At 36.5% G+C, this 25,286-nt stretch overlaps 1 protein-coding gene across 1 annotated transcript in view; it reads right to left on the bottom strand.

Moving 5' to 3' along the window:
- Positions 1 to 24,319, bottom strand: part of ALDH1A1 (aldehyde dehydrogenase 1 family member A1) — a 58,557-nt gene extending 34,238 nt beyond the window's left edge. The window contains exons 1-3 of the mRNA XM_005435721.3: positions 23,151 to 24,319; positions 4,555 to 4,626; positions 4,137 to 4,255 (exon numbers count right to left, since the gene is read on the bottom strand). Coding sequence (XP_005435778.1) covers positions 4,137 to 4,226 — 90 coding nt within the window. The 5' untranslated portion in view covers positions 4,227 to 4,255; positions 4,555 to 4,626; positions 23,151 to 24,319. The remainder of the gene's footprint in view (positions 1 to 4,136; positions 4,256 to 4,554; positions 4,627 to 23,150) is intronic.
- Between the last annotated feature and the right edge of the window lie 967 nt (positions 24,320 to 25,286).

Here is a 25,286-nt window from a genome sequence, read left to right as displayed (position 1 = left end):
CCTGCTCTTTATCTTTCTTTGTCATCCCAGTATCTTTTACCCTTTAGTCCCTGGGTATTTTGAAAGGACCATGAATTCATTTTTTTAGGTACCTGTAAGGTGGGAAGTGCCATGTTTGGGTCTGTGCCACATAAGGAAAGAAAGTATTTGACTCTGGACAGCTTTGCCTGGTGAAATAGATTTTAGGGCCTCTATATTCTGTGTCATCACCTTATGAAACAGAGCTTCTTGCTACATCTTGAGTAAGGATCCCCTTTTTGTGAATTTAATACTGGGCAAAGTCTGTACAGGGTTTCAAGCCTCAGTGCTTTTGTAGAAGTGACGTAGAAGTGCAACTTAGAGAAGAAAACACTTCATTTCTGATGTTGCAAAGATCCTATACATGACCCCATATTCAGCATTTCTGTATAAATTTACTCTTTGTCAGGGAAGAATGTTTATGTAATTTGCTATTATGGTTATAAATTATAATCCATGTTACAGAAATAAGTCAAGAAACATAATAAAACTACCTAAAATGTGGACTGTCCCAAATTTAGCTATTAAGGGTAGCTTTATAAACATGGAATGAAATATCTAAGCTATCTTCTCTTTAGATACCAGGAACTCTTCCAAACTTAAAGTACAAGAAAAAGCATAACCTCTTCCCACCGTAAATCTGCCCTCAGATAGCCTACAATCCTTGCTATGATAAAGCTTTTCTTGACAATGCTCTTCAAATGAGCCCAGCTGCCTGTTTTACAGAGCTAAAAGCCATCACCAAGTTTCAACAGCTGCTCAGTTGACTGATCACAAGCTTTCTAGTGCAGAGCAGTAAACCAGGGAATGACACCCCATCGTTCTTTTAGAGGCTGGGAACAGTGAAGAGGCACCAGGGCTTTGGCTGGGCTTCCACGTGCTGCAGATAATTCAGCATCGCTCAGGTGAGGTGATGCACTGTGCTGAAAAATTGTTGGCACCTGTTCACACCCGCTTCTATAGATTATGAGAGTCATTCAGATATTCTTGAGTTTGATGATGGCAGTAAATCTTAGAGTTACATCTAAACCTGAAAGAGATTTGTTGCCCAAGAGAAGGCTCATTTCAGGTGCTATAAATTCTGATTTAGTAGTCCCAAAATAAGTCATGGAGTCTCACTGTATTCTTTATGAAATACAGTTAAACTATGTGAAATTATTTAAGGAACTACTAAAATCTGAAATTGTAAGCTTTAAACAAATACATCAATTTATCAATTTAGAATACCTGCTGTGAAATCCCCACCCCTTAGTTTTTTCCTTACAAGAAGTTGATATTTGGATAATATTTTTTTTTTTTTCCCTCTCTTGGGATTTTATGTTATTGTTGATACAGGAATTACATTTTACTGCTGTAATGAATCAATAATCTGAGAACATACTCTTTCAATTGATTATTTATTTAAACATTCTAATTTGTCAGCTAGTAGCTTTGTATCTACAAAGTCAGCTGATCTTAAAAAGAGCATGGTTCTATAGAACCTTTAGAGTTGATTACCTCACCCAGATATTCTGATTAAAGTTTTGTGTTTTTACCCCTCCTCTTTGTGAAGCTAGTGGTTGCAACATATATGATAATCAGTTGCAATTTTTCTTCACTCAGAGTGGCTTACCCTTCTACACTTTCTGATATTTCACATGCAGCTTAGCGAGAGAATGCGCTGCAGTTTTCTCTCTGCAGTGTAATTTGACAACATAATAATTAACTAATCTGAGTTTCTCTGACTAAAGGAACATCACAGGGTTTAGTGTATGTGAGAGCATCATGACAGAAATCATTTGTCAAACAATCATTGTCATTCCTCAGTGTTGGCTAAGTAAAATATTTACTAGTATATTTTTAGCCAGCTACCAACACTCATTCAGTTCATTGGAATATCTTTAAAGGAGATTCAGATATGAAACCAATTCAAGATCACTTTGTGGTTCCGCATTTACACCAATTTAACTATTTAAAATGCATTCAACTTAATACTGACATTCAAATTCCCTGAAGAGTGCTTAGTTTTATGCTATATGTCAAAGGCATAATCTGAAATGCAGCTGAACTGACCTGTAGATCCATAGACATATGGAATTAGTTAAATTATCTCTGTAAAAGGCTCAAAATGATCCTTCCCATAGAAAATAAAATCAAGTGTTAAGTAAAGAGTAAAGTCCTTGGAAGATCTTCTGCAGACCTTTCTTCAGATCCTTGTGTGATGACTGTTGATATTATGCCATGGTAGAAAAAGAAAATAGTTTCCAAAGCTGAGGGATCTGCTGATGTCCAAGGTGCTTCATACAGAAGGTTAATATATCAGCAGTAATTAATGCTTCCCTCATCTTGATCTCTCTAATGTAACTAGTCAAAACAATCCCACACCCCATGTTACAACTTGTATGGGACAAGAGAGGAGCAGGATGGATAAGAAGAGGAGAGTGGAAAGGCTTTATTAAATTGTGGGATGACTGCTGGGTATGGAATGACATTTCTATTATCCCACCTCCCTGCCCCTAATTACACAGTTGTGGCTTTCAGACAGTCCTGTGTGATATTTGAAGAGAGGAGGGAAAGGATTGCAAAAGCCTAGCCTCTGCAGGGGTGTGTTGGATTTGATTACTTGTAGGTACACAGTTTTGTAAACAAGTGCATTGCATTTCTGCAGAATTACACATTATATGCAGTTTTTAAGGAAATGGTATCTATTGTAAAGGCAAAAGGAGCATGCATTTGCTGTGTGACACTTTCCTTAATTGTACACTATGGACATTTCAGCCATGCTGGCTGCCTTGTGGTTGTTTTTGGTATTAATGGAATAAGTTTTTGCTAACCTAATACTTTAGAAAGGTAGAAATGTTTACAGGGATTTATGTCTTGCATATTTACTTACACCAGATTTCTGAGCTTGCATTTTACTCATATTAGTTTTTCCCTTTGGAAAAATAAAACAGCAAACAAATAGGACTGTAGTTTCTGGAACACCACTGTGACCTAGGTACTAAAGTATCTTCTCCGAATTAAGCTTTTTGTTGTTTTTTTTTTGAGACAGGAAGAGCAGTAGAGAGCTATCACATGGCAGAACTCCATAGCTTTCATGGCCTGTTAAATATTTACAAAGTAAGGTCCTGTGTGATTTATTCAAGAAAGACATGCATTGAAATCTAGTTAGGTTTTTTCCATGAAAAAAATAGGATAGAGTGGAGTTTGAAAGGACCAGTCTAGATATTGCTGCACACTTTTCTTTTGGAAAAGAGAATAAGCACTGGCTCTAGAAAATAAAAATTATTTCCATTGCAATGGTAATGAGAAAAATAATGAACAGTAACCAAAGAGTCTCCAAAGAGAAGAGGTCTTTTCTGATCAATTATTCTACCCGGATGTTTCAGAGGGCAGAGTTTCAATATTTTGTGCCAGCAGTTTGTTCAAAGTTCTTGCAGTTATCTGCGTACTATGATACAAAACAGGCAAAAGTCTTTTCAAGCTGGGAACACAAGTCTGGATTCAGACCTTCTTTATCTGTGCATATCTAACTGCATATGGAAAGATTTTACTATTTTAAAAGTTTATGGTAATGTTGCGTAATTAGTGATAGTAGGCTTTACCTGTTTTATTGATAGTTACTTGGTTAAGCTGAAAAACAGATTCATTACCTCTAAGAAAAATATGTGAGTGGAATTAATTTTATTTTAGTTTCATTTTCACACATCCCTTTCCACATAAGCTGATTTGGTATAATTATTTACATCTGATTGTAATAATGATACAATATGCTACCATTTTAATTTGTTCTCACTGTTCTGAAAATTAATATAATAATAGAAACTTTTCCTTCTTTGCTCCATTTATATTTTCTGATAAACTTATCACTGCAGAAAGTTTGTTTCAGGAGAAAAACACCCCCTACTGCAAGTGAAATATGAAAGGATTCTATCCCACTTGCACACTTCCTGAAATACTTGGGGTAAAAGCATGACTGAACATTAATTACTAACACGTATAATATCAGAAACAGGTCAGAATAAACATTTTAAACACTGATTTAGTTGCTTCCGTGGTTCATCTAAGATTAAAATGAGCACAACCTACTGTCTGAGCTGAATGCATAAGAAAAATTAAGAAACGCAAATGCTACTAACCTTGGTGTACTTAATTTGAAGATTTTTGAGTGGTTCAGGCAGCGCTGGCAAAACCGGAGCAGGACTGCTGTCTGAACCTTGCTTCTTCATATTCTCAGTTGAGGAGTTTGACTCTGTTCCTGAAACACAGGTGAAACTGGGTTGAGGGAACCACAGTGATTTTTGTCCTGACTGAGCTCTTAGCTTTATTTGTGCTTTTTTATCTGTACCAGCCATGGCATATTTGCATGCAGGAATATGATTGGATGAAAGAATTCATTGCAAGGAGAAAATGACACTACTTATTTTTAAGACCAAAAGCAACAGCCTTTTCACTGAGCTGAGACCTCGATGAAGCAAATGCTGCTGAAACAATCTGCTTAGCCAGACACCACGGATTTCTTACTGGGGAACACAGTTTAAAGCTCCCTTGTCTTACCTGTAAAATTACTTTCTTTTAGCAGGCAGGTCCTCAGATTTTAGCTGACGTTCTTCACGTACTTGAAGGCAGCTCTGAAGGTAAAGACAGACTTATGAGCTCTGGAAACAAACTAAGCCCTTCTCACTGGAGTGTTGGCAAGAATTCCCAGAGCTGGAAAGCATTTACTAAAAAACAAGCCACCTTAGGTTACGCTTTAATATGTTCAGAGTACATTATAATTCCTGTAATTAATACCTGCTTTGGAGATCACAGAAATAAGAGATGGCTATGGTGATAGAAAATCCTTCACATGCTTTTCAATAGATGTGAAGGTAGGACAGAGTTGATTGATCCAGGAAAAATGTTCTGTGGGTAGAACCAAGCAAAACCTTGTGGTTTTTTTTTTTTTTAATATCACAACAATTTTAAGGACAACATTTTTACTTCAGTGCCCTTTGGAAAATATTGTCTGTGTCTTTCAAAATAAATGATTTAATAGGCAGGACTTTTCTATCTAAGGTGGAACCCATTGGTGCTTATATGCCCAGTTCTGATCATTCAATAAGAAACATATCTCTGGTATAGGCAAATAATTTTCTGAGGCACAAGAAACTCCTTTCTTCATGAAGTCTTATCCTTCCTGATGAATGGTATCACAGAACCAACTGGGACTGAATTAGCACCTTTTTAATATGCTGAGCTTCTGATATATGCACAGTGGATTTTTGCTATAGAAATAAAAAGAAGTGATCTTATTGCTTTCATTGAGTCAACACAGATGCTTGAAAACCTCACTGAGTTAACTCATGTATCAGGCATCATCTAAACCATGTGGCAATGGAAGCTTTGTTGCTTTTAACTGATGGATGATATAGGACGTATCATGAGATGGATCTTATGATGCATTAGTTATATGTAACATATTTTCTGATTTAAAGAGTATGATATAATTATCATTGATGATATTTGTGTTTGGACATATGGTTGGAGCAAGAGCTTCTGGCATTTAGAAAAGTCCAGGTAATTTCCGGATAAGAGAGAATTCTACTCACAACAGTCATCTCTCAGGGTGGACTTGGGCTAGTTTCAGCCACTCACCATATCATGTGAATGAAGGGCACCCATTCCCATTACTGTAATGTCATGATTTCCAAGGTTACCAGCTCAGTTACTTCCTTTTGGATGCACCCTTCAGCTACTCTGCCTCAGCTGGCCAGCTCAAGCCGTCCCAATGTAAAATGGTATATTGGAGAGTTTTGTGAACAGCACTTTCAGATCTTAACATTTTGGGTTACAGTGTTGGCCTGTCTTAAGTAATGTCATTGAGTCTCATAAAAAAAGACGATGTCTAAATAGAGTTTGATCACTATTATTTGGAATATAGCTTTTCAATGTTACCTTCATGCAGCAAATTTTTGTGGTTTTCCTTTTTCTTTTTCTTTTCTTTTTGTTTTGTTTGTTTTGTTTTGTTTTAATTTTCATCTGATTTTATGGTTCAAACACTAAAGACTACTCTAATAATCTTCCTGCCACTCTTTTCTCCATTAATCCACAAAGAGTTTGTGTCTGGTTAATTCACCTGCTAATTACTCAGATTTCCCTAACTTAAATATAATTTAACTGAGCCATAAGCCAGATATTAGTGGAATTCCCTGGTTTCAGGCAACAGAAAAAAATCTTTCTCCCAAGCAGGAGTGTTCTAAATACATTCTCATGCTCTAAATACTCTCATATTTAGGTACCATTGCATTCCTGAGGTGTTTTTAAAACGACTAAGTTAGAATTGAATTAGGATAACCTTTTTGGAAAATGACAGCATTTACCCTCTTCCCACGTCTATAAGGACAGCCTGAAATCTGCTTAGACAGGCTTTAGAAATAGTACCCTGGGTGAAAAGTTTCAACTTTTCCAAACATGCCCGCAATCATTGTTTTATTTTCCACACTATTGATTCATTTAACACATACTTTACCATCTTTCTTTCCTTTCAGTTTCCCTCTTTCACTCTCGGATTGCATGAATCACCTTCACTACCACGCTTCCTGTGAGTCCTTTCTTTTCTCTCTAAGCCTTTTGTATTGTTAAAAAGGTCTCATCTTTTAAAAAGATTACTTGCTATCTTGAGCAATCTGCTTTTCTATGTGCGCCTTATCGGCTGAGACTTGCTCCAAATAGTACCATTAATGTCAATAATTCCTTTAACTTCTCTGTGTTATCATATCTGGGAATGCCTGACTCCCCTCCTTTTTTCGAGGAAATTTGAACTACTGCTTAGCCTAGCTGTTCATGACCATCCCAATCATCTCCCTGCCAATAACTTTCCTATTCACTTTCAGCCTAGGATTCCTTTTAGCCTAGCATAGGAATTACATCCTTTTCCTCATATCGCAGTTGCTGTTTACTACATCTTCTTCCTATTTTTGTTCTGTATCTTTTTTTCCCCATCCTGCATCACTAACATTACACATTTTATCTGAATAAAGATGTGCACTTCAAGCACTACATATTTTGTAGACTGTACTATTCTTTCAAGTAGTGAATTATAACACTTATTACATTACAGTTATATTACAGATATTGTATCTGTAGTTTATATAGTCTGAAGTTTACATAGCTCTGTTGTTAATATTTGCTTGGAAAATATTAGATTCTACCTAATTTTTTTCTTTCTTGTGATCAATTATCTGACTGTTACTTATCGTTGTCTTTTCACTGCTAAGGAATGAACCTTAGCTACTCCTCAGCCAGGAGAACTACACGACATATTATGTGACTATGTGGTAGTGCTTTTTATGCTGTAATGCATAACATTTTTCCCAGGTTAAACTTACTGAGTTCCCCTATTCAATAAAAGATCAAAAACAAACAAACAAAAGGTTGTAAGTAAGCTCTGAGATGCCTTACTGCATGACATCGGCAGTGCTAAAACACAAGATTGAGGGCTGCATGAATTATGTAATTCTGTGTCAGTACATTAAATGAAAGTCTTAGGCTGGAAGAATCTGTAAATCACTTGTCCATGTGTTTCTTCGCAAAGATGAAGAAAAAATAAATCAGTAACTAAACAAAGAGTTCCAGAGTACAAGTAACCTTTCTCCTTAGGTGTGATTATACAGTGGGATATCACCAATGTCATTGGCAGTTACTTTTTGATTGGATTCATTGTGATTTAGGTGGGCAAACTGTTTGACCTATGTTCTTGAGGTTCATTGTGGCCCCATATTCATTGCATGAGATACCGTTCAACAGCCAGCAGCACACAGACGTAAGCAGAGCTTTAGCTGGGCTAGATGGCAAGCCAACTAATGAAATCAGCGTGTCACAAGAATCAGCCAGAGGTAACCTGTGACTAGATTGTCTCCCCTTAGCTCAATACTAGCACTGATCTGAAATGTCCTGGCCTTTCTTAGCTGCCGTGAGGTGTCAGTCCAGGAGAGTCTTGTAGGTCTTACGTCACCTTGCCAAAATAGTATCAGTGTCTTCAAAACGCTGTGCAGCTCAGATGGCACTCGATGCCTATGTCAAAGAAAATGACTTGACCAGAAGATTTATGATTCTACTTGCTGGTTTTATATTAGTGCATGCTGGGCTAATACAGTCTGAAAGCCATATACTTGTTATAGAAATTCCCTTTCCAGCATTTAATAGAGAAATATTTACTTCACATTGTAGATAAGACTATTCTGAGAATAGAATTCTCTCTTACCCAGAAACTACTTTGACTTTTATAAAGGCCAGAAGCTGCTGGACTTTTTTTCCCAGAAGTAGACACAAGTCTGTCTTTTTCAAAGGAGTCTTCTCTTCCACACTCCCTCCCCACTCGCCCCCCCCCCCAAAAAAAAAAAAAACAAAAAAACAACCAACCAAACAAACAAAAAACAACCAACCCAAAACCCCAAACCCAAACCAAACACCCTATATCTTCCTAGTTCCCACAGTCTGGGTGTCTGTGTCTCCATTCTCCATCAATAGGGGACAGGTGACTTACTCTTTGTCTAATGCTGAGATTGTAATCACAGCAGTAAGAAATTCTAGTCCATGGGCTTCTATAGAAAGCAGACCTTGCCCTTCAAAATGCATGTTTGATCATTAAAGAAATCTGACTATTATCTTGTATTAGACATGCTCAAAGCCACATAGATCAGATAAGACAGCATATATTTAGCATGGACTATCTGTAATGTAGAACAGTGCCAGGATTTTAGTATTGCAGGTAAACAGATAGTAGATATTCTCTACTTTACTTTTTTGTCATTTACAACTCTGGGAAAGTTTCAAATTGCATCTTTGGCATCTGATGATCTATTAAAATTACACCTTATATTCCATAACAGTTATGCCTTCTAAAAGGTGGCATAACAAGTAACTTCTATAAAGTCATGATTGCTATAATTCCAGACACTTAAGGTGAATAATCTTCCATGGTGACTTAGAGCACTGTTGTAAAAAGTTACCTGGAACAAGAGATGAACAGGATAGGCTGCTGCGATCTGCAGTTTGGTAGCTAAAATCTATCATCTGTGCTGAATTTAGACAGTCTTCAACGCTTAAGCATATGTTTACACTTTATAAAACCTTATCACAAAAAAAATCACCTGAAAAATCTTTGTTGAAATAATATCACTGTTACTGAAAATCCTGATTAGCTGAACTACTTCTTCCAAAACAAGATTGTACATGGTGTTAAGAAAGGGAATTATTCAGTGATTCATACAAATCACTTGCTGGTACTGACAAATGCTGGCAAAAAGTCAGGAGTAGAAGGTGTAAGTGTCAAAAGAACCAAAATACGTTTAAAAAGTGAAAATCATAGAATTTATGAAATCACCAGACTTGCTCTGAATTGCTTTATTCACATTGTTAATATTCGTTATGACATCCCATTAATGGCAGTGGAACAGAAACAGTGGTCACTGTTTAGCATGATGTGGAAAGTCAGACACATCAGAAATTAGGCAGAACTGGTGTGAAATGTGTGCCATTTTTGCCTGTCTAAACTGAAAGTCCAAACATAGGTGGGTTGTACAAGCTCTGGTAACTCTAATTGTGAAACACTGAAATCAAAATGACAAGATTTTCAAGGCTACTGCACAAATTCCTTTGGGTGTTGTAGTACACTGAGTACCCTGCATTTCTGAAAATCCAAGTATTCCTTTTATGTAAATACAGGTATCTTTGAGCACAATTACCAGTTCTTTAGTCATTATAAAATTTCTGTGAGGTATACACTCATGGAGTTAGGCAGCTGACAAATGCATAACTTTTTATTTGAGTTTGAAATTTGAACTCACTTGGTTAAAAATACTTCCCTTTTGCTACATGGATGATAAGAGTGTATGAAGAAATGTCCTGGAAGATATCTCTCCATAATGCTTCCACAAACAAGTCTGAACACACATGATAATACTAGCTACTGTTTGACTGATTCATGCAAACACCTTTGCTCCAGTAATGTCCAGATTTAACCTGCGTTGATTCACTACAACAGGGGCAGAGGCAGAACAAAAAGTAGAAAAACTAGTGCTACGAATTTAGTAATCTTGGTACCAAAGGATAGCTTGAGCTGATAGTGGATGCTGTCCTAAGCCTATTCTCTGCTGAATCCATAATGACACTTCCATCTTATGACACTTTCTGCAGGTAGGGACAAATAAGCATTTCCTCTGCTCCTACACAGAAACTTGTGCAACCACAGCTGGATTTTTTTTTTCTCATTCACAGAGACCCACCTGCCAGTGGAGCAAGAGATTTTGTTCTGATTTCATACACAGTAAGGCACTCTCTGCTTGACTGTAAGCTGAACACAGAGCTTCGCAACAAAGTTCAGGATAATTTCACCTTTTTACCATAAATCCTTCCACAACAGACAACAAAGTACGACAGCAGAGCAAGAGAGAACAGAACACCTAGAAAGGAAGCCTGGGGCTCAGAGTGGAAGCCCCACTCACTGTTACATGGGCAGCATAATCCCCGAGTGCACGGTTACCAAGGTTAACATGCGGACTGGTGATGCTGGAATCCAAGTTTGCTGAAGAAAACCAGTGAAAAACGCCTTTAGAAAAACAGCCATATTTCCACTGTTTGATTTTGGTGGGATGAGGCAATAAATTATATCAAGATTAGCCCAATGGAATGGGGCACACTTCAACAAATGCATGCCACGCCCACACAGCTATATATGCCTGGGCTAGCTGTACAGCAATTGTCCATAATCAGTGGTGAGAAACAGGACTTTTTAAAGCACAAATCCTGTCACTCCAAAAGGGATATCTAAAGTAGCTTGGTATCCTCGTAAACTGCACAGTATCCCATAGATGAACAATTACTGTTGGTGGCTATAAAGGAAGTCTACTAATTAGCTCTGATACAAATATTTATCATTTTTTTAATTACCATAAATAAATTATCATTTACACTGGAGTGTAAATAAAGCTTAACAATATCCTTGTGTAGATAGCAGGCCCTCAGGAGAAAATAAAGACTTCCTGTCTGCTGAAGAGTCCTTGCTCTTTAGAAGATTGACTGGGAGCCAAGGAATATATATCAAAAATCTAGCGGGGTTTACCTAGAGCAAAATACTTTAATAGAAGTGGGTATATCAGTTTAAATCTGGATTTGTGCAAAACATTTGACACTGTCCTGCACAATGCCTTTGTCTCTAAACTGGAGAGATACATTTTTGATGGATGGACCACTTGATGGGTAAAGGAATTGGTTGGATGGTCACACACAAAGAGTTGCCATTGATGGCTTAATGTCCAAGTGGAGACCAGTGATGAGTAGCATTCCTCAAGGGTTGGTATAGGGACTGGTGCTGTTTAACGCCTTTGTCGGTGACATGGGCAGTGGCATTGAATGCACCCTCAGGAAATTTGCTGATGATACCAAGCTGTGAGGTGTAGTTGACATGCTGGAAGGAAGGGATGCCATCCAGAGGCACCCTGACAGGCTTGAGAGCTGGGCCTGTGTGCCCCCCATGAAGTTCAACAAGGCCAAGTGCAAGGTCCTGCACATAGGTCACGGCAATCCCAAGCACCAATACAGGCTGGGTGGGGATGGACAGAGAACATCCCTGAGGAGAAAGGCTTGGACGTGCTGATGGACAAGAAGCTCAGTACGGCCTGGCAATGTGTGCTTGCAGCCCAGAAAGCCAACCATATCCTGGGCTGCATCAAAAGAAACATGGCCAGCAGGCTGAGGGAGGTGATTCTCCCCTTCTGCTTTGCTCTTGCGAGAGCCCATCTGGAGTACTGCGGTCAGCGTTGCAGTCCCTGACATAAGAAGGACATGGACCCGCTGGAGTCAGTCCAGAGGAGGACCACAAAGATGATCAGAGGGCTGGAACAGCTCTCTGATGAAGGCAGGTTGAGACATTTGGGGTTGTTCAGAAGAGAGAAGGCTCCAGGGAAACCATATAGCAGTAGATATTCTGGTACCTAAAAGGGGGCCTATAAGAGGGCTGGAGAGTGACTTTTTGGAAGGGTGGAATGAGGGCAAATGGCTTTAAACTGAGAGGGTAGATTCAGATTAGGTATTAGGAAGAAATTCTTTACTGTGAGGGTCGTAAGTTGCTGAAACAAGTTGCCCAGAGAGGCTGCGGATGCCCCACCCCTGGAAGTGCTCAAGGCCAGGCTGGATGGGGCTTTGAGCAACGTGGACTGAGGGAAGGTGTCCCCTGCCCATGGCAGGGGCGTTGGAACTAGATGGTCTTGGAGGTCTCTTCCAACCCAAACCATTCTAAGATTCTATGGTTCTATGATTCTGTGATGATAAATATTTTTTTTAGAATACTCATCTTCTGCTACCTGGGTGTCTGCTCTTTGTGGTCTGTATTTTCAATAGCATGTTTTGTACTGCACATTGTTTTTGGGGACAGATGTTTTAGTTTTGTATATAGGGCAATTTGAATATGAAATAATGACTAAAATGCAATCACAGAAACAACATCAAAATAAAAATAAGAGGAAATGTTAAAGGAACAGGGTATATTGTGGTACAATAAGAGAGAGCAAGCCATGTTTCAAGAATTAAGACCATTTTAAAAATAGCTATAGAACCTATTTCATCCACAGGAAGCAACTTTCTTTGTAATACTAATGGAAGACAAAGTGCTAGCTATTTCAGCATTACAGCGTTTCCTAAAAGTTGCAAGAATATCTCGTAACACGTAATATTTTTCATTTCCTAAAATTGAAATTACTTGGAATTGTTTTTGTCTCTTCTTGAATTTATCATCAAAAACTCCAGACAAAAGTAAAAGGGATGATAGTTTATGTGAAGAAAGCAATCAAACAAATAAACCCAACTGAAATCATTATTGTCTGAAGCATCAAAGATGTATCTAAACTTCTCGAGAAGAAGTAAATCTCTCAAAACTGGGATAAACCATACCAAAAAATGTAACTGAGACTCATAAATTTCTGTCTGTGCATTTGCCCTAAAATACAGAAAATAAGCAATTGTATTTAACTTGTATCAATAGAATTTTTCCTACTCTATTAATTCCTCCTTATTATTCAATCATGACATCAAATATTTGCAAAATTAAGGTCATAGAAACAGTCCATTCATGAATTAGCAACTGACAAAACTGTGTTTTTCACTCAGGCTAAACTATTTTTCATGTCAACAGGATATTATTTAATTAAAACATTAATAATGGTCTATTGCTTTTCTAACCATTTGCTGAAAGTTGATGGACATTTATATCTCTCTTGCAATACTGTTCTGAGAAAACTGGAAAGAATATCTGGGCTGTAAAAATGAAAACTGATAAAAGAACAGCATTACAACACCTTAGTTAATAAATGAATAGTTTTATTTACTGTAGGTTTAGTCATGGCAGTCTTGGAAACATAGAATGACTTTTACAGAATATCCTTCTGTGATACTGTTATTTTTTTCTCTATTCTATGGTTAAAAAGTGTGACATCAAGTAAAGTCCATTTTGCATGAGTCAGAAGAACAAATTTACTCCTTTTTTCTGTTAAAAATTAAACTAAATTTTTAAAACTGTTTTTTTTTCAATACACAGGTCAAATGAGAGCAAGTAATAAGTAATGAAGTAGTTTAAAGTTTCCTTAGATAATTGATTATGAAAAAGGAGGTAGATTTTATGCCACAGGTCACAGATAAAAGCTTTTATCAGTGAACATCATGAATAATTTGATGCAAATCAATAGAGTTCATGCAAGTGCAAAGTAGTCAGGGTTAGATCAGAATCAGACCCAACACTAGTTATTAACCTGCATTGTTAGCAACAATTACTGCCAAGTAATTTTCAGCATTTCCTCCATGAACCTTTGTTTCAAAGCCAAGATTTAGACAGCCTCAACTGATTTTACATAATTGCTATGTGTGCTTTATAAGCCTGTGTGTCGTGATTGTGTTCTTCAGTTATGAAAGTCTCACATGTGAAAATAACCCTCTTTCAACTTTTAAAGTTTTAAAAAGCATCTATAAAAAGTTATTGTACAGCTAAAAAGAAAAAAGTCAGAGGTATATTTAATCTACACCTTTTTTGATATTTAAAAATAATTTTCTAAAGTTCTATTCTTTAATGTCCTTATATCACTTCTTATTTTTCTTAATATTCATATTTGATATTAATAATCAGCATGATTTAAACTACAGTGTTTTTGAAAGGTTTATTTTTGTGTCTTTTGGTATATAGGATGTCTTGGGCACTGAGATCTCTGCAGTCAAAATAAGAAAAACCTTCCTACTCAAGACCCAACGTGCCTTTTGCATACATCATGCTAGTTAAATGCTAGGATGTGATTTGAAACTTACTATTAGTAGAATAAATTAAAATTATATCTACTGAAGTTACAATTGAACTGATGCAAAACTAATATGAAATCAAGAATAGTTCTTTTGAGTCATCTTGTTCCCCCTCTGCTCCAGCTTGTTTTTAGTATGATTATTCCCAGAAAGTTCCTACAGAGCTGGCTAGAAACCACCCATACAGGTAAGCAATCTTGGGGTCAAAACTCACCTTTATAACATTTGAAGTGGAATGAGAAATGCTAGGAAAGAACCATATTTGCAGTAGGAATATCAGTTATTATAAATAAAGGATAAATTGGCACATTGATTCGTCATACAGCATTTCCAAATTAACTGTGACACTCAAGTATTTTCCTTGTATTGTAATGCCAATGGAGGATTTTGATGGATTTCCAACTCTGCTAGTTCTCAACTGTTTAATTTAACTTAAACAAACAAATAACTAACACAAAGAAAAAACCTCTCTTTGTTTGCAAATTTCAGGGAGATTTCTGTGGACAAATATTGGTGTTTCTAATGAAAACTGGACTTCAACAAGACTGTAAATCTGTGCATACATGTGCTCTGGGGGACTAGGACTCAGAATCTAAACCCTGATATAGAATAAAACTTTGGTAGCGCATTATGAAGAGTCCTTTTTTCCTGTTGGTAGAATATAATCTTTTAAGATAATTAGTAAGACTGACATTATCCCTTGTCCTGTGGCTTATATCTTGATGTCAAGTTTAGATGTAATGTAGTTGACCACATTAGTTTGTGATCTGTAATTCCCATTTTTCTGTACTTTGTCATGGTTAAAATCCAATTCTCATGTGCTGATATCAGTATTATACTAGTGTATGTATGCCATGCATCAACATCACTGGTAAGTGAGAATTAACAGCTAAAAGACTTTACTATGATTTTTTGAAAGACAATGTGATTAGTTTAGTTTCCACTGAATGCTGTCAAAAGCTTTCCCATTGTCTTATGAATTCATAGTATTAAGTTCTATGTACCATTTAATTAAATAATTGCATTTATAAAGGAATATCTGTTATGACAAATTTGAAGTATATTATTAATTTCTCTAAGATCCCTTGAACTCAGTATCAAAAAAAGATGTTAACATCCTAGTACAAGAAATCAAGTAAATAGCATACAATCTGGGAACTAGTTTCCTGTTTTGTTACAGAGACGTGCTAGCCAGCAGATCTACAAGTGCAAACCTAGTAACTGCAAATATAAGGAGCCAAGCTTACAGTGAAAACCAAATCCTGCATGGGGTGTGTGACAATATTCACTTCTCATCTGAAGTTAGAGGTATGTTTTGTGGTTGTGTTACATATGTGTGCATTTGTATATAAATGTAGATTATTACATATACTGATAGAACTGGATCAACTTTTTGGGACTGATTGAATAAATATGTTTCAATTCCCTTCTAAGAATACAACTAGAAAAAAGAAAAAAATATCCTTTTTCTAAGAAGCTAGAACATTTTACCTGGAAACAGTGTAGTCCAATATAATGTACCAGTATTTACTAATTCATTTAATTCTGAGAGAAAAAAAAGCTGCACATATTTTCAAATTGTTACACAATTTCTAAGAAAACAGGAGCTGCAAAGCCATCTCTCTGATTTTTTTGGTGTGTCTTTTTGCTGTTGTTGTTGGGGAGCTGTGGGGTGTATTGTACTTTTCTTTCCATAAACACATAAAACAGTGAAAAGTACCTTTCAGTCTTGCACTACATTTTGTCTTGTTTGATGTCATATAACTGTAGAGTAATACTCCAAAGCTTGCTCTGATCACCAGTGGAGCCAGATCACTGGTAATCTATATAATGAAGAATGTAAATAAACCCCTTTTTTACACCATTTGTGTGTAACATCATCTGGCTGCTGCAGCCAAACGGTTGCAAGAAAAGAAACAAATTCAGACCTTTAAAGCAAATCTCTGAAGAGTTTAATATCTTTTTAAAGTTTTGAAATAAAATTGTCTATTTTGGTTTGACTGCTCCATCTACTAAATAGCAGAGTAATTAAAAAAAAACAGCTTCTTGATTCTGTCAGTTTGTGTGAGGAAAAATGCAAGAGCTGAGAACATCCAGGTTTCTTATTCCCAAGAAAAATCAGTACATGTTCCTAGCCTTTTAGTGCACTTTTCAACATCCTGCTGAGGCTTGTCAAATACATACATTCTGACATATTGCCGTGGTAGTGAGAGTAGTAGAATGGCAGAGAAGTGAAGTTTTATGCACAATAATTATGGTTATACTAAGCACTGAAAAAATTATATGAATTACACATTATCTGCATGATAATGCAAAGTTTTTTTCCTGGGGTGGTGATAATGATAATAATAAACTGAAACTTACCTGGACTATCAGCAGGTTCTGGAGAAAGCAGAGAGGCAAAAATGAGTCAAAGGCAGGAGACAGTGGTTGAAGGTGAAATTACTATTTATTCCTTACAATTTTTCCCTGAAAAACAAGTTCCATGTAGCTAAAGTTATAAATCTGGCTTTAAATTTAAAGTTAAAATAAAGTTTAAATAAAGTTAAAATACTGATACTCTTTCCTAATTAGTTAATTTGCCAAACTCCACTGACACAGAAGTTTTGAAGACCATGGGAGATAGCATTTAGTCTTTCACAATCAACATAAACTCACAGTTGTTTCATTCAGAATAAGGTCTGCATAAAACTACTCCTTTCCGACCATTGCCAAAAAAGATTTACAATTTCACCTCAAAACTAAGGAAAATTCTAATGTTATCTCAAAATTTCACCTTGAATTTTTCGTTAATTCAGTGTAGGCAAATACGAAAACTTTTACCAAAGCGAAAAGGTAAAAAAGGGGATGGACTGAAGGGAGAACGAACAGACAAAGGAGAAATTATCAAACTACATATAAACTAAAATTAAGAACACCAATGAAGATGAAGAAAGGTTTGATGAGATAAAGACATAGCTACTGTGGGTTAAAGAGATAAATTAGAATCAAAGAGAACTGTGTGTATAAAACTATTTAAACAAGCTGAGAAATTGTAAGCAAAACTGTTAGGTAAGACCTCAAGAGGAAATTTTGGTTTCTTAGTTTGCACTGAGTATTTTCCCATTATAGGTTAATGATGGCTAAATCCTCCTTTCACTACCTCAGTGAAAGCACAAGCAGATAATTTATGTTCTCTTCCAGTGTACAAGCATCCATACCTCTGCAATGTGCCTTTTGAAGAGAAATATTCCAAAAGCCACTGTAAAATTTGTTGGTTGCTGGGAGCTGGGGCTTGAACTGCAGCAAAGGCATTTTTAAATCCAGATTTCTTCCATTTTACCCTAATCTGTTAGTCACTGTCGCTGGGGCCATATAGGGGCTCTTGACCTTCTTTCTAACACTGAAACATCTCACTTTCTCTTTCATGGCCCTATAATAAATCTGCTTTTCCTCTGTCTTGCTCTAAATTACTCCACTACACTACAAGTGTAAGTGATAAAACTGGCAGCTAGAATATGCTGTACACTAGAATATATTCTATTTTGTTCTTTTCTCAGAAGTAACTGCAGTGATGCAACTGCAGTGTCAGGATGGAGTCTACCGTCTTGTGAATCCTGACACGTTGTGGTCTGTTTTTCACAAGATTCACTTGCCTTTTTCAGTCTTTCATCAATACCAGCTCTTCCAGCCTTCAGTTTGTCAGCAAAATCCATGTAGTTGATTTCTTGTCAGAAATCAAAAGATAATTGTGTAATACTTGAGCAAAACCTGTCTAATATCTTTCCAGTAGTCTAAGTTCTTAGAAACAGAAATTTACTTGTTCATTCATTTGTAAAGTGTCCTGCATTGCCAAGGACACTAAATAGCGGAAGAGAATACCATCATATTTCTGCGAAAAGTGAGGAAAAACATCTATTTCTACTCAGGATCATTCTTAGAAAAACTATAGAATATCTGTTCTTTGAGGAGAAATTACATGGGATTGAAGTGCTTTAATTTGCAATGAGAGAAGAGCAATTGTAAGATGAGAGCAGGTTCAACTATCTAGAAAAGTCATGCAAGTTCCTATCAAGTCCAAGAAGACTATGAAGACATCACTTAGTATGTAAGTTTATCGATACATTTAGTACTTAGACTTCAGAAATGTTCAGTGTTTGGAGAACTGCATTTTCATTTCACCTAATACAATCAAAAATATTTAATCATAGACAGGAGTTTTTTGAACAGAAGGATAATCAATGTAAGAAGTTCTGAAAGACAAAGTGCATGAGTTGTTTTTACTTTAGTGTCATGATTTATTTTCCCATTTCTCCTCTTTATGACAGCATATAAAATAAAATATGAACATTTTATTAGACTATAGTGTGTTCTCTGGTTTTAGTGTAGTTACAGCTTTACAAATACTGCATTTAAATGCAAGTCAGCAACAAATCTACTGTGGCTTTTTTTTTTTGTTGTTTTTTTTTGGTTTTTTTTTAAATGTGGCTAAAGGAACAGCTATCTGGACATGGTACCTCTATGGAAACTGCAAGAGTGAACTTACAAGTAAGAAAGTTTTTGTAAGGCATTTTGAATCCATTCCCTTTGTGTGCTATCCAAGCCTTAATTTTATCATGAACTGGAGAGTAAAATAATATAGTCTGACAACATACTCTTAAGACTATGTTTTTTTGTACAACATTTCATTGTTCCGTTATATAAAGACCACAAAGAATATTCCTTAAAATAAGTCATGACAATTTGTTTTGGAAAAACTTTTAAAATTCCAAACACATGAGAATGTCACAACTTTACAAATATCTCCAAATAAAAGTTCTCTGAGCTCATTTTCTCCCAGACCTGACCACAAAATAAGGAAAGCTGCTTCCTTTGATCTGAAAAGATAGTACTTGTTAGGGCTCTAAAATTTCTTTATTAGCTTTGAAATAATTATTAATGCTAACAGAAGTTAGAAAACATGACAGATTAAACTAATTTACTCAAATTCAGGCTTTAAGCAATATGCTAACAATCAAGAAAATATACTAACCTGAGTATTATGTAAAGACATTTTGTCAAATAGGTTTGTGCCTGTAGCTGGACAGCCAATATGGGAAATTCAGCATGAATATTCATGATAGAAAGTGCTTTGCCTGATGGTGAGCATTTGCAGATGCAGGGGCGCTGTGTAATGCCATGCAGTGGATTAAAAGGGGAGTGTTTGTGAAAAGGGATGGTCAGGGTACAAAAAAGGAAAGAATAATTTAGGTGGGTGACACCTTTACAGTAAGAATCAGTCTACTTTTTGTCTTAATAATTTCAGCTATCTCTCCCCATAAGATATAAAAACAACCAAATATTTCGAATAAAAGATGAAAATATTTTCTTTATAGATTTTTTGATGCTATATGAAGATGAAAAAAGAAAAAAACCTGTCACCTGAGACATGGACACCAATCAAAATCTTAATAAGAATTTTTACTTAAGTACCTCTGTGCTTTTCAGTCAAAAGACAGAAGACAAAAAAACCTCAAAACATCCAAACCTCAAAAAATCCCCCTCAAAACCCACCCAACCCTCACACGTCTACAGCAAGGAAACTTCATTTAATAGTTAGAATAATCACATCATATTGCAGGAGGTTTAAAGCTAGAAATGTCAGCCACATTACTCTTTGAAGTAAGGGTTTGCTTTTTGGAAACAAAACATCTTTCAGAAGACAGAACAATGCCATATGTCAGTGTGAGTAAATTATTTACAGTGGCAGATCTGTCCATGATGTTGTCATCTAGCACAGTTTCCTCACCTAAAGGTGTGGTTCCCATTTCTGTTGGGATCTTGCAGTCTTTTCACAATGATTTCCATTTAATTTGTGAAGTTAGAGGAGGACATGGATATTCTCAGCTCTGCTATTCTCACTCAGATACTGAAAGCAATTTGTTTAAATCTAAATCCCAGGAAGCCTTTTCCTTATTTAAAAGTGTGGAGTTTACGTTTTATGAGAAAATGTTAGATTGATAACAATTATATGGGGTCTCATTATCCGATATATCGTATTTGTTTAGCATCAGTCCAACGATGCAAGTATGTGTAAAGGTACAGATCTAATTAATCTGAATTTCTTGCCAAAGGCAATAGAAGCAGGATAAAATACACTGTAGAAACACACCCCAAAATTGTAGCATATTTCTGTATGCAGCAAGCTGTCCTGACTAGCTAAATCCTTTTCCAGCCTCCGTATTAACACATTAAATCTTATTAACCACCAAAATTTTCTGCTGAACCTCTGGCCTCTGAGGAGATTAGCAATTCAATTAATATTGTGCATGTTCCTGAGATAGCATGTAAGACTACTCTGACCATAGTTAATATTCTTCTATATATAGCCTAAACAAATTATTTGAGATCATGGATTATACTGCCACAGCTTGAACATTGTGAGCTTTATTGCCTTTGTGCTTGCAGCACCTCTTTTCTATTTTCCTGCATTTTTTTTGTCTAAGTAACAATATTAGTTTTTATGTATTTTTAGTAACCTTTCTAGGCATATAAGCAATGAGTTCTTCAATACTTCTTTGGCTGAGTTTTACTTCTGAGGTGAATTTTAGCACTATATCAAATCCAAAAATGCCAGTTTCACATGCCAAAATACCATTTTTTCATCCTAGATGTATATTTGTCTTCCTGAATCTATCTCTATATGTCACAAGAATAAGGCAAAACCAACTGCAATACAAACATAAACACTGATAACACATGATAACCTGTCATCACACCAAAGCGATTTATAGTAGATTTTAATACCAAAGTTATTAATCCACTTGAAGCAGTGTTTCTTAAAGGATAACTTTTAAAGCTATTGACTTTATGCTTTTGTAATACTTCAGGCTAGATGACCGCATGTACAAAGAGTTATGTGCCACCAACTCCCACAGGACACAGCCACCCCTGCATTACCTGTGCATTTTAGAAGTGACTTTTCTCTTGGTTGTGTAGCTGTTTATTATCTGATCCTGCATTCTGCAGCTTTGGGAAAGTCTCATACTCAGTGTGGCTGAAACTGAGCTTACTGTGGAAACTGTCTGGGCTGAATTTCATAGACAGCACCGAACCAAAAACATTCAGGACTGTGGATTACACTTTGTGTTACATAACAATCTTCTAGAGTCATTCCATTCAGCTCGTGACACATACTTGCCCTAGTTTATGGCGTACTAAAGTGGTTCTTCTCAGGCCACAGCACTGCCTTTCTCTTACTCCTGCCATGCCATATATGTTGATGGAAGATAGAGGTTTTGTAAGCATTGCGCTGATAAGTGTGCTATTATAGGCACAGAGCATTTTCAGGGGCTTGCACATCAGTTTGACGTGGGGAAGGCAACAAGGAATGACAGAAACTATGGTCCCAATCTGCAGGGTGTCAGAGAATAAATATGTTTACTCTTGTAAAATCACCAGTATGTTTACTATATGTGTGATAGAATGGCAATTATTTTCTGCTTTTCTAAAGATACGCACTTTCTAGATATTTGTTGGATAGGTGTTTAGATTAATTTAGTTTCACTATTTTCCCCTAATATTTTGGTTTCTGACTAAACAATGGTTTAAAGTAAGTTCATATGTGCTTTATGGCTTCCTCAAGTTACTTAATTACCCATATAGAACAGGAAATAATATAGTCTTAGATGTCAAAATTGCTTAAAGTTCTTAATGTCATCTAGTGCATAGATTTGTAATGTCCTGGATTTTTTATTAAATCACAAGTTTATATCTTTTCCTTATGCAACTCGCACATTGTGGTCTATAATGCTTATAGAAAGAAAAAGGTTGTATGAATTAAACAGGCTTATTTGTCAATACTGAAACAGAAGCATTACTGTAAGTTCTTCTAATTCCTTGGAAAAAGAAAAGTGTTTCTCATTTGTGGTGTAAAATAAACCAACATCCACCACTGCATTTTTGCATTATTATATAAAGCAAAGATCAAATGGAGGAACATTATAAGAGCCAAATCTCTCTCTCCTTACTGGATCTAGTAGAGTTTGCCCATAACTGAACAAGTATTTTGGGAAATAAATAATTGATTATTTAACCATAAACTCTAACACCCCACCACCCCACCTCCCAGATTTAGTGTAACATCTCCTTATTTGGTCTCATGTTGATTCTGTCCAGCTAGAAATTCACTCACACACCCCTAGAAGAAACTGCCTAGGATGTCTTCTTGAGAGGGTATTATCTTCTCCAATGCTTTAACATTCTTGTATGTTCTGATAATCAAGCTTATACTTTGCTTTCATTACACATTCCTTTTATGCCCCATTAGTCTGATCTTTTCTCTGTCATAAAGAGTTGTTTTTGGCAGAAAGGAAATTAATTTTTCTTAACATATATAATGACATTTTGATTGTGGTACTTTCAATGCCTCCCTTTCTTCCCTTATTTCAAATAGATTTTTCATTCTGTTTCCTGGATATCAGATTTCAAAAAAGACCACTGGAATTTTTTAATTTCAAAGAATATTTGCATTAGCATTGCTAATTAATGGATAAATTATTAACACTAATTACTGTCACACATCTTCTTATGCATGCAGACACATACATACGAAATTAGCAATTTAATGTAACCATTGCCGTAAATCTGGCTATTGATAGTCCATAAATCTTACACAACCCTCACTGAAGGCTTAAACTATGTATTTGTGTATTTATATATACATATATAAATATAAAAGCACAGACAGACATGTATATGTTTTATACAGCCATGTATTTTCGTATTAGTTGGACAGTTATACCTGTCTTTCCTGAGAATGCATTTCAACCAAACAGTACCATATGTAGTCAATCAAAAATGCAAGGCCTTACCTTTACAATTAGGACTGGATTTCTTAGATCTGTTGTATTTCGCTTCCACAGCACACTCTGCCCTAAGGTCTGTGATCAGAGCTACAGTCAGAGTGCCAGGCATGACCTCTATATATACACAGTTCAGTAATAGCAACAAGTGAATACTTAGATTCTTACTTCAGTCCCACATTTATCAAGTGATTTTAATCATAGAAAGAGATCCTTCAAGCAAAAGCTTAATCTGCATTGAATTGGGAGGGATCTTGATGATACACTTGGGAAAAAAAAGGAGCTTATTGTACAACACAGCAGATGAAAATACCCGCAGCCATTGCACGTACCACTCATTCTGTTAACCATGTAATATACATTGTCATTTTGACATGTAGACTATTTCTCTTCCTCTATCACCTCCATGTCAATCCAATTCACTCATTCTTGCCAATGATGAAATAAAAAAAAAAGAAAAAAAAAAGAAAGAAAGAAAAAGAAGGAAACATGGAAAGACTGTTATCCTAGATCTGCATTTGCGGAACATTTTAAAGCCAGTTAGATTAACCATTGGGAAGATGTTAGTCTAGATAAGAGAATCCCCACTGGTTTTCTGTCTCCCTTAGACAATGAAATCACATAGTTGTGTCTGTGCCTCTCTGTTTTGGATTGTTCTATTTTAACACATAACAGATTGAGGGCTGCCTACTATTCCTAATTAACTCAAGTTAAACTAATGAGAGAGAGAGAGGGTGGAGGGAGTGCCAAAAAGAGAAAAGAGATCATGAGTTGGAAGAGATTGAATTACAACTTAAAGGGGATGGAGAAAGGAAAAGAAAAAGAAGGGAGGGGGAGGAGGTGCAGATACTGTGAGGCTGAAAAGTAGGGGAGAATGAGGGCCTGAGAACAGATTTGCCCTTCATTTCCAAGAAAAGGCAAAGATGCCTTGCAAAAACACCCAAGATATATATGCAATCCAACATTGTGCTGAAGTCAGATGCTTGCTTCTTGTTAGAAAATACTTCAGCACCCACTGGAGAACAGCTCAGATTCCAAAATCCAGCTATTGCTTTGCTATCAACAGCTTATCCAGCATGTATTCACAATTTATTGGTGTAGTTATTTTTGTAAAGAAAATGCCATGCAAACTGCTCATGGAAGAAAGTGGTCTTCTCTTTCTAAACCTCACAAAAAATGCCAGGGAAATGTCAGGTTTTGCTGCACTGTATCAAACAAATGTAAATGTAGGTTTCCTTATGCTAGGAGTTAGAAATAGGGTCATGCGCACAAAGAGGACTGTGGAACTGAATGATCCTAGTGTACTTACGTGTTACTTACTCACCTATGAGTAGAGTAACTTCTAGATTTTGTGTTCGTGCACAAGAGGTTTCACTCTTCACTTTTACTGTTACAAATTATTTTGTGTGTAGACATCTTTATATAGAATATATTACATTTTCGATAGACCTTTGGAAGATTTCCTATGTAAAAACACAGATCTGAATCTCTACCGATCTTAATACATTCGGTGCTGTCCTGATCCTGCTCTCACACTGCTGTTACCAGTAGGTTAGTTGCTGGGCTTTATAGTGCAACCTATAACAAAGTGGCAGCAACCAACTTTAATGTAGAGCAACCTTGAAATAAGTGTTGTGTTTCAGGTGTGCACATCCTGTGCATAATGTCATGTTTAGAGGAGCACCTTTTTGTCCCAGCCCCAGGAGAAGACTCTGGCCAACAATCCCATGTTTCTGTCCCTCTTCCCATGTGCAGGGATGGGGACAAGAACTTGTTGGAGGCAGAGCGTGTTGGAGGCAGAGTTGGAGGTAGGATGGGAGCGTGGTTGCAGTTGAGGCTGTAGGGCTTGCCGGAAATGGGATCTCACCTCTTCAGCACATGCATCTGCTCCAGATTCAGGCTCACAGGAGGAAAGAAGAGTGGTAAAAGCTAGGGAAACAATAGAAGAAGTGGAGATGGAAGGGGAGAGCTGGTGGTAATAGGGAAACGGGTAGGCTAGAGGTGTCACTGGGAGTCAGGTTGAAGGGAAGAAAGAAGTGTGGGGAAGGAAACATGGTGTCAGATCAAGGGAGGAGAAGGGGGAGAAGGAATCAAACCTTCACATTGGGGAAATGAGGGAAATACTGGGAATGCAACACACAGGCA

The sequence above is a fragment of the Falco cherrug genome, chromosome Z (assembly GCF_023634085.1).
Source record: "Falco cherrug isolate bFalChe1 chromosome Z, bFalChe1.pri, whole genome shotgun sequence".
Taxonomy (NCBI): domain Eukaryota; kingdom Metazoa; phylum Chordata; class Aves; order Falconiformes; family Falconidae; genus Falco; species Falco cherrug.
The sequence above is the reverse complement of the archived record's forward strand: the minus strand, read 5'-3'. Positions and strand labels throughout refer to the sequence as shown.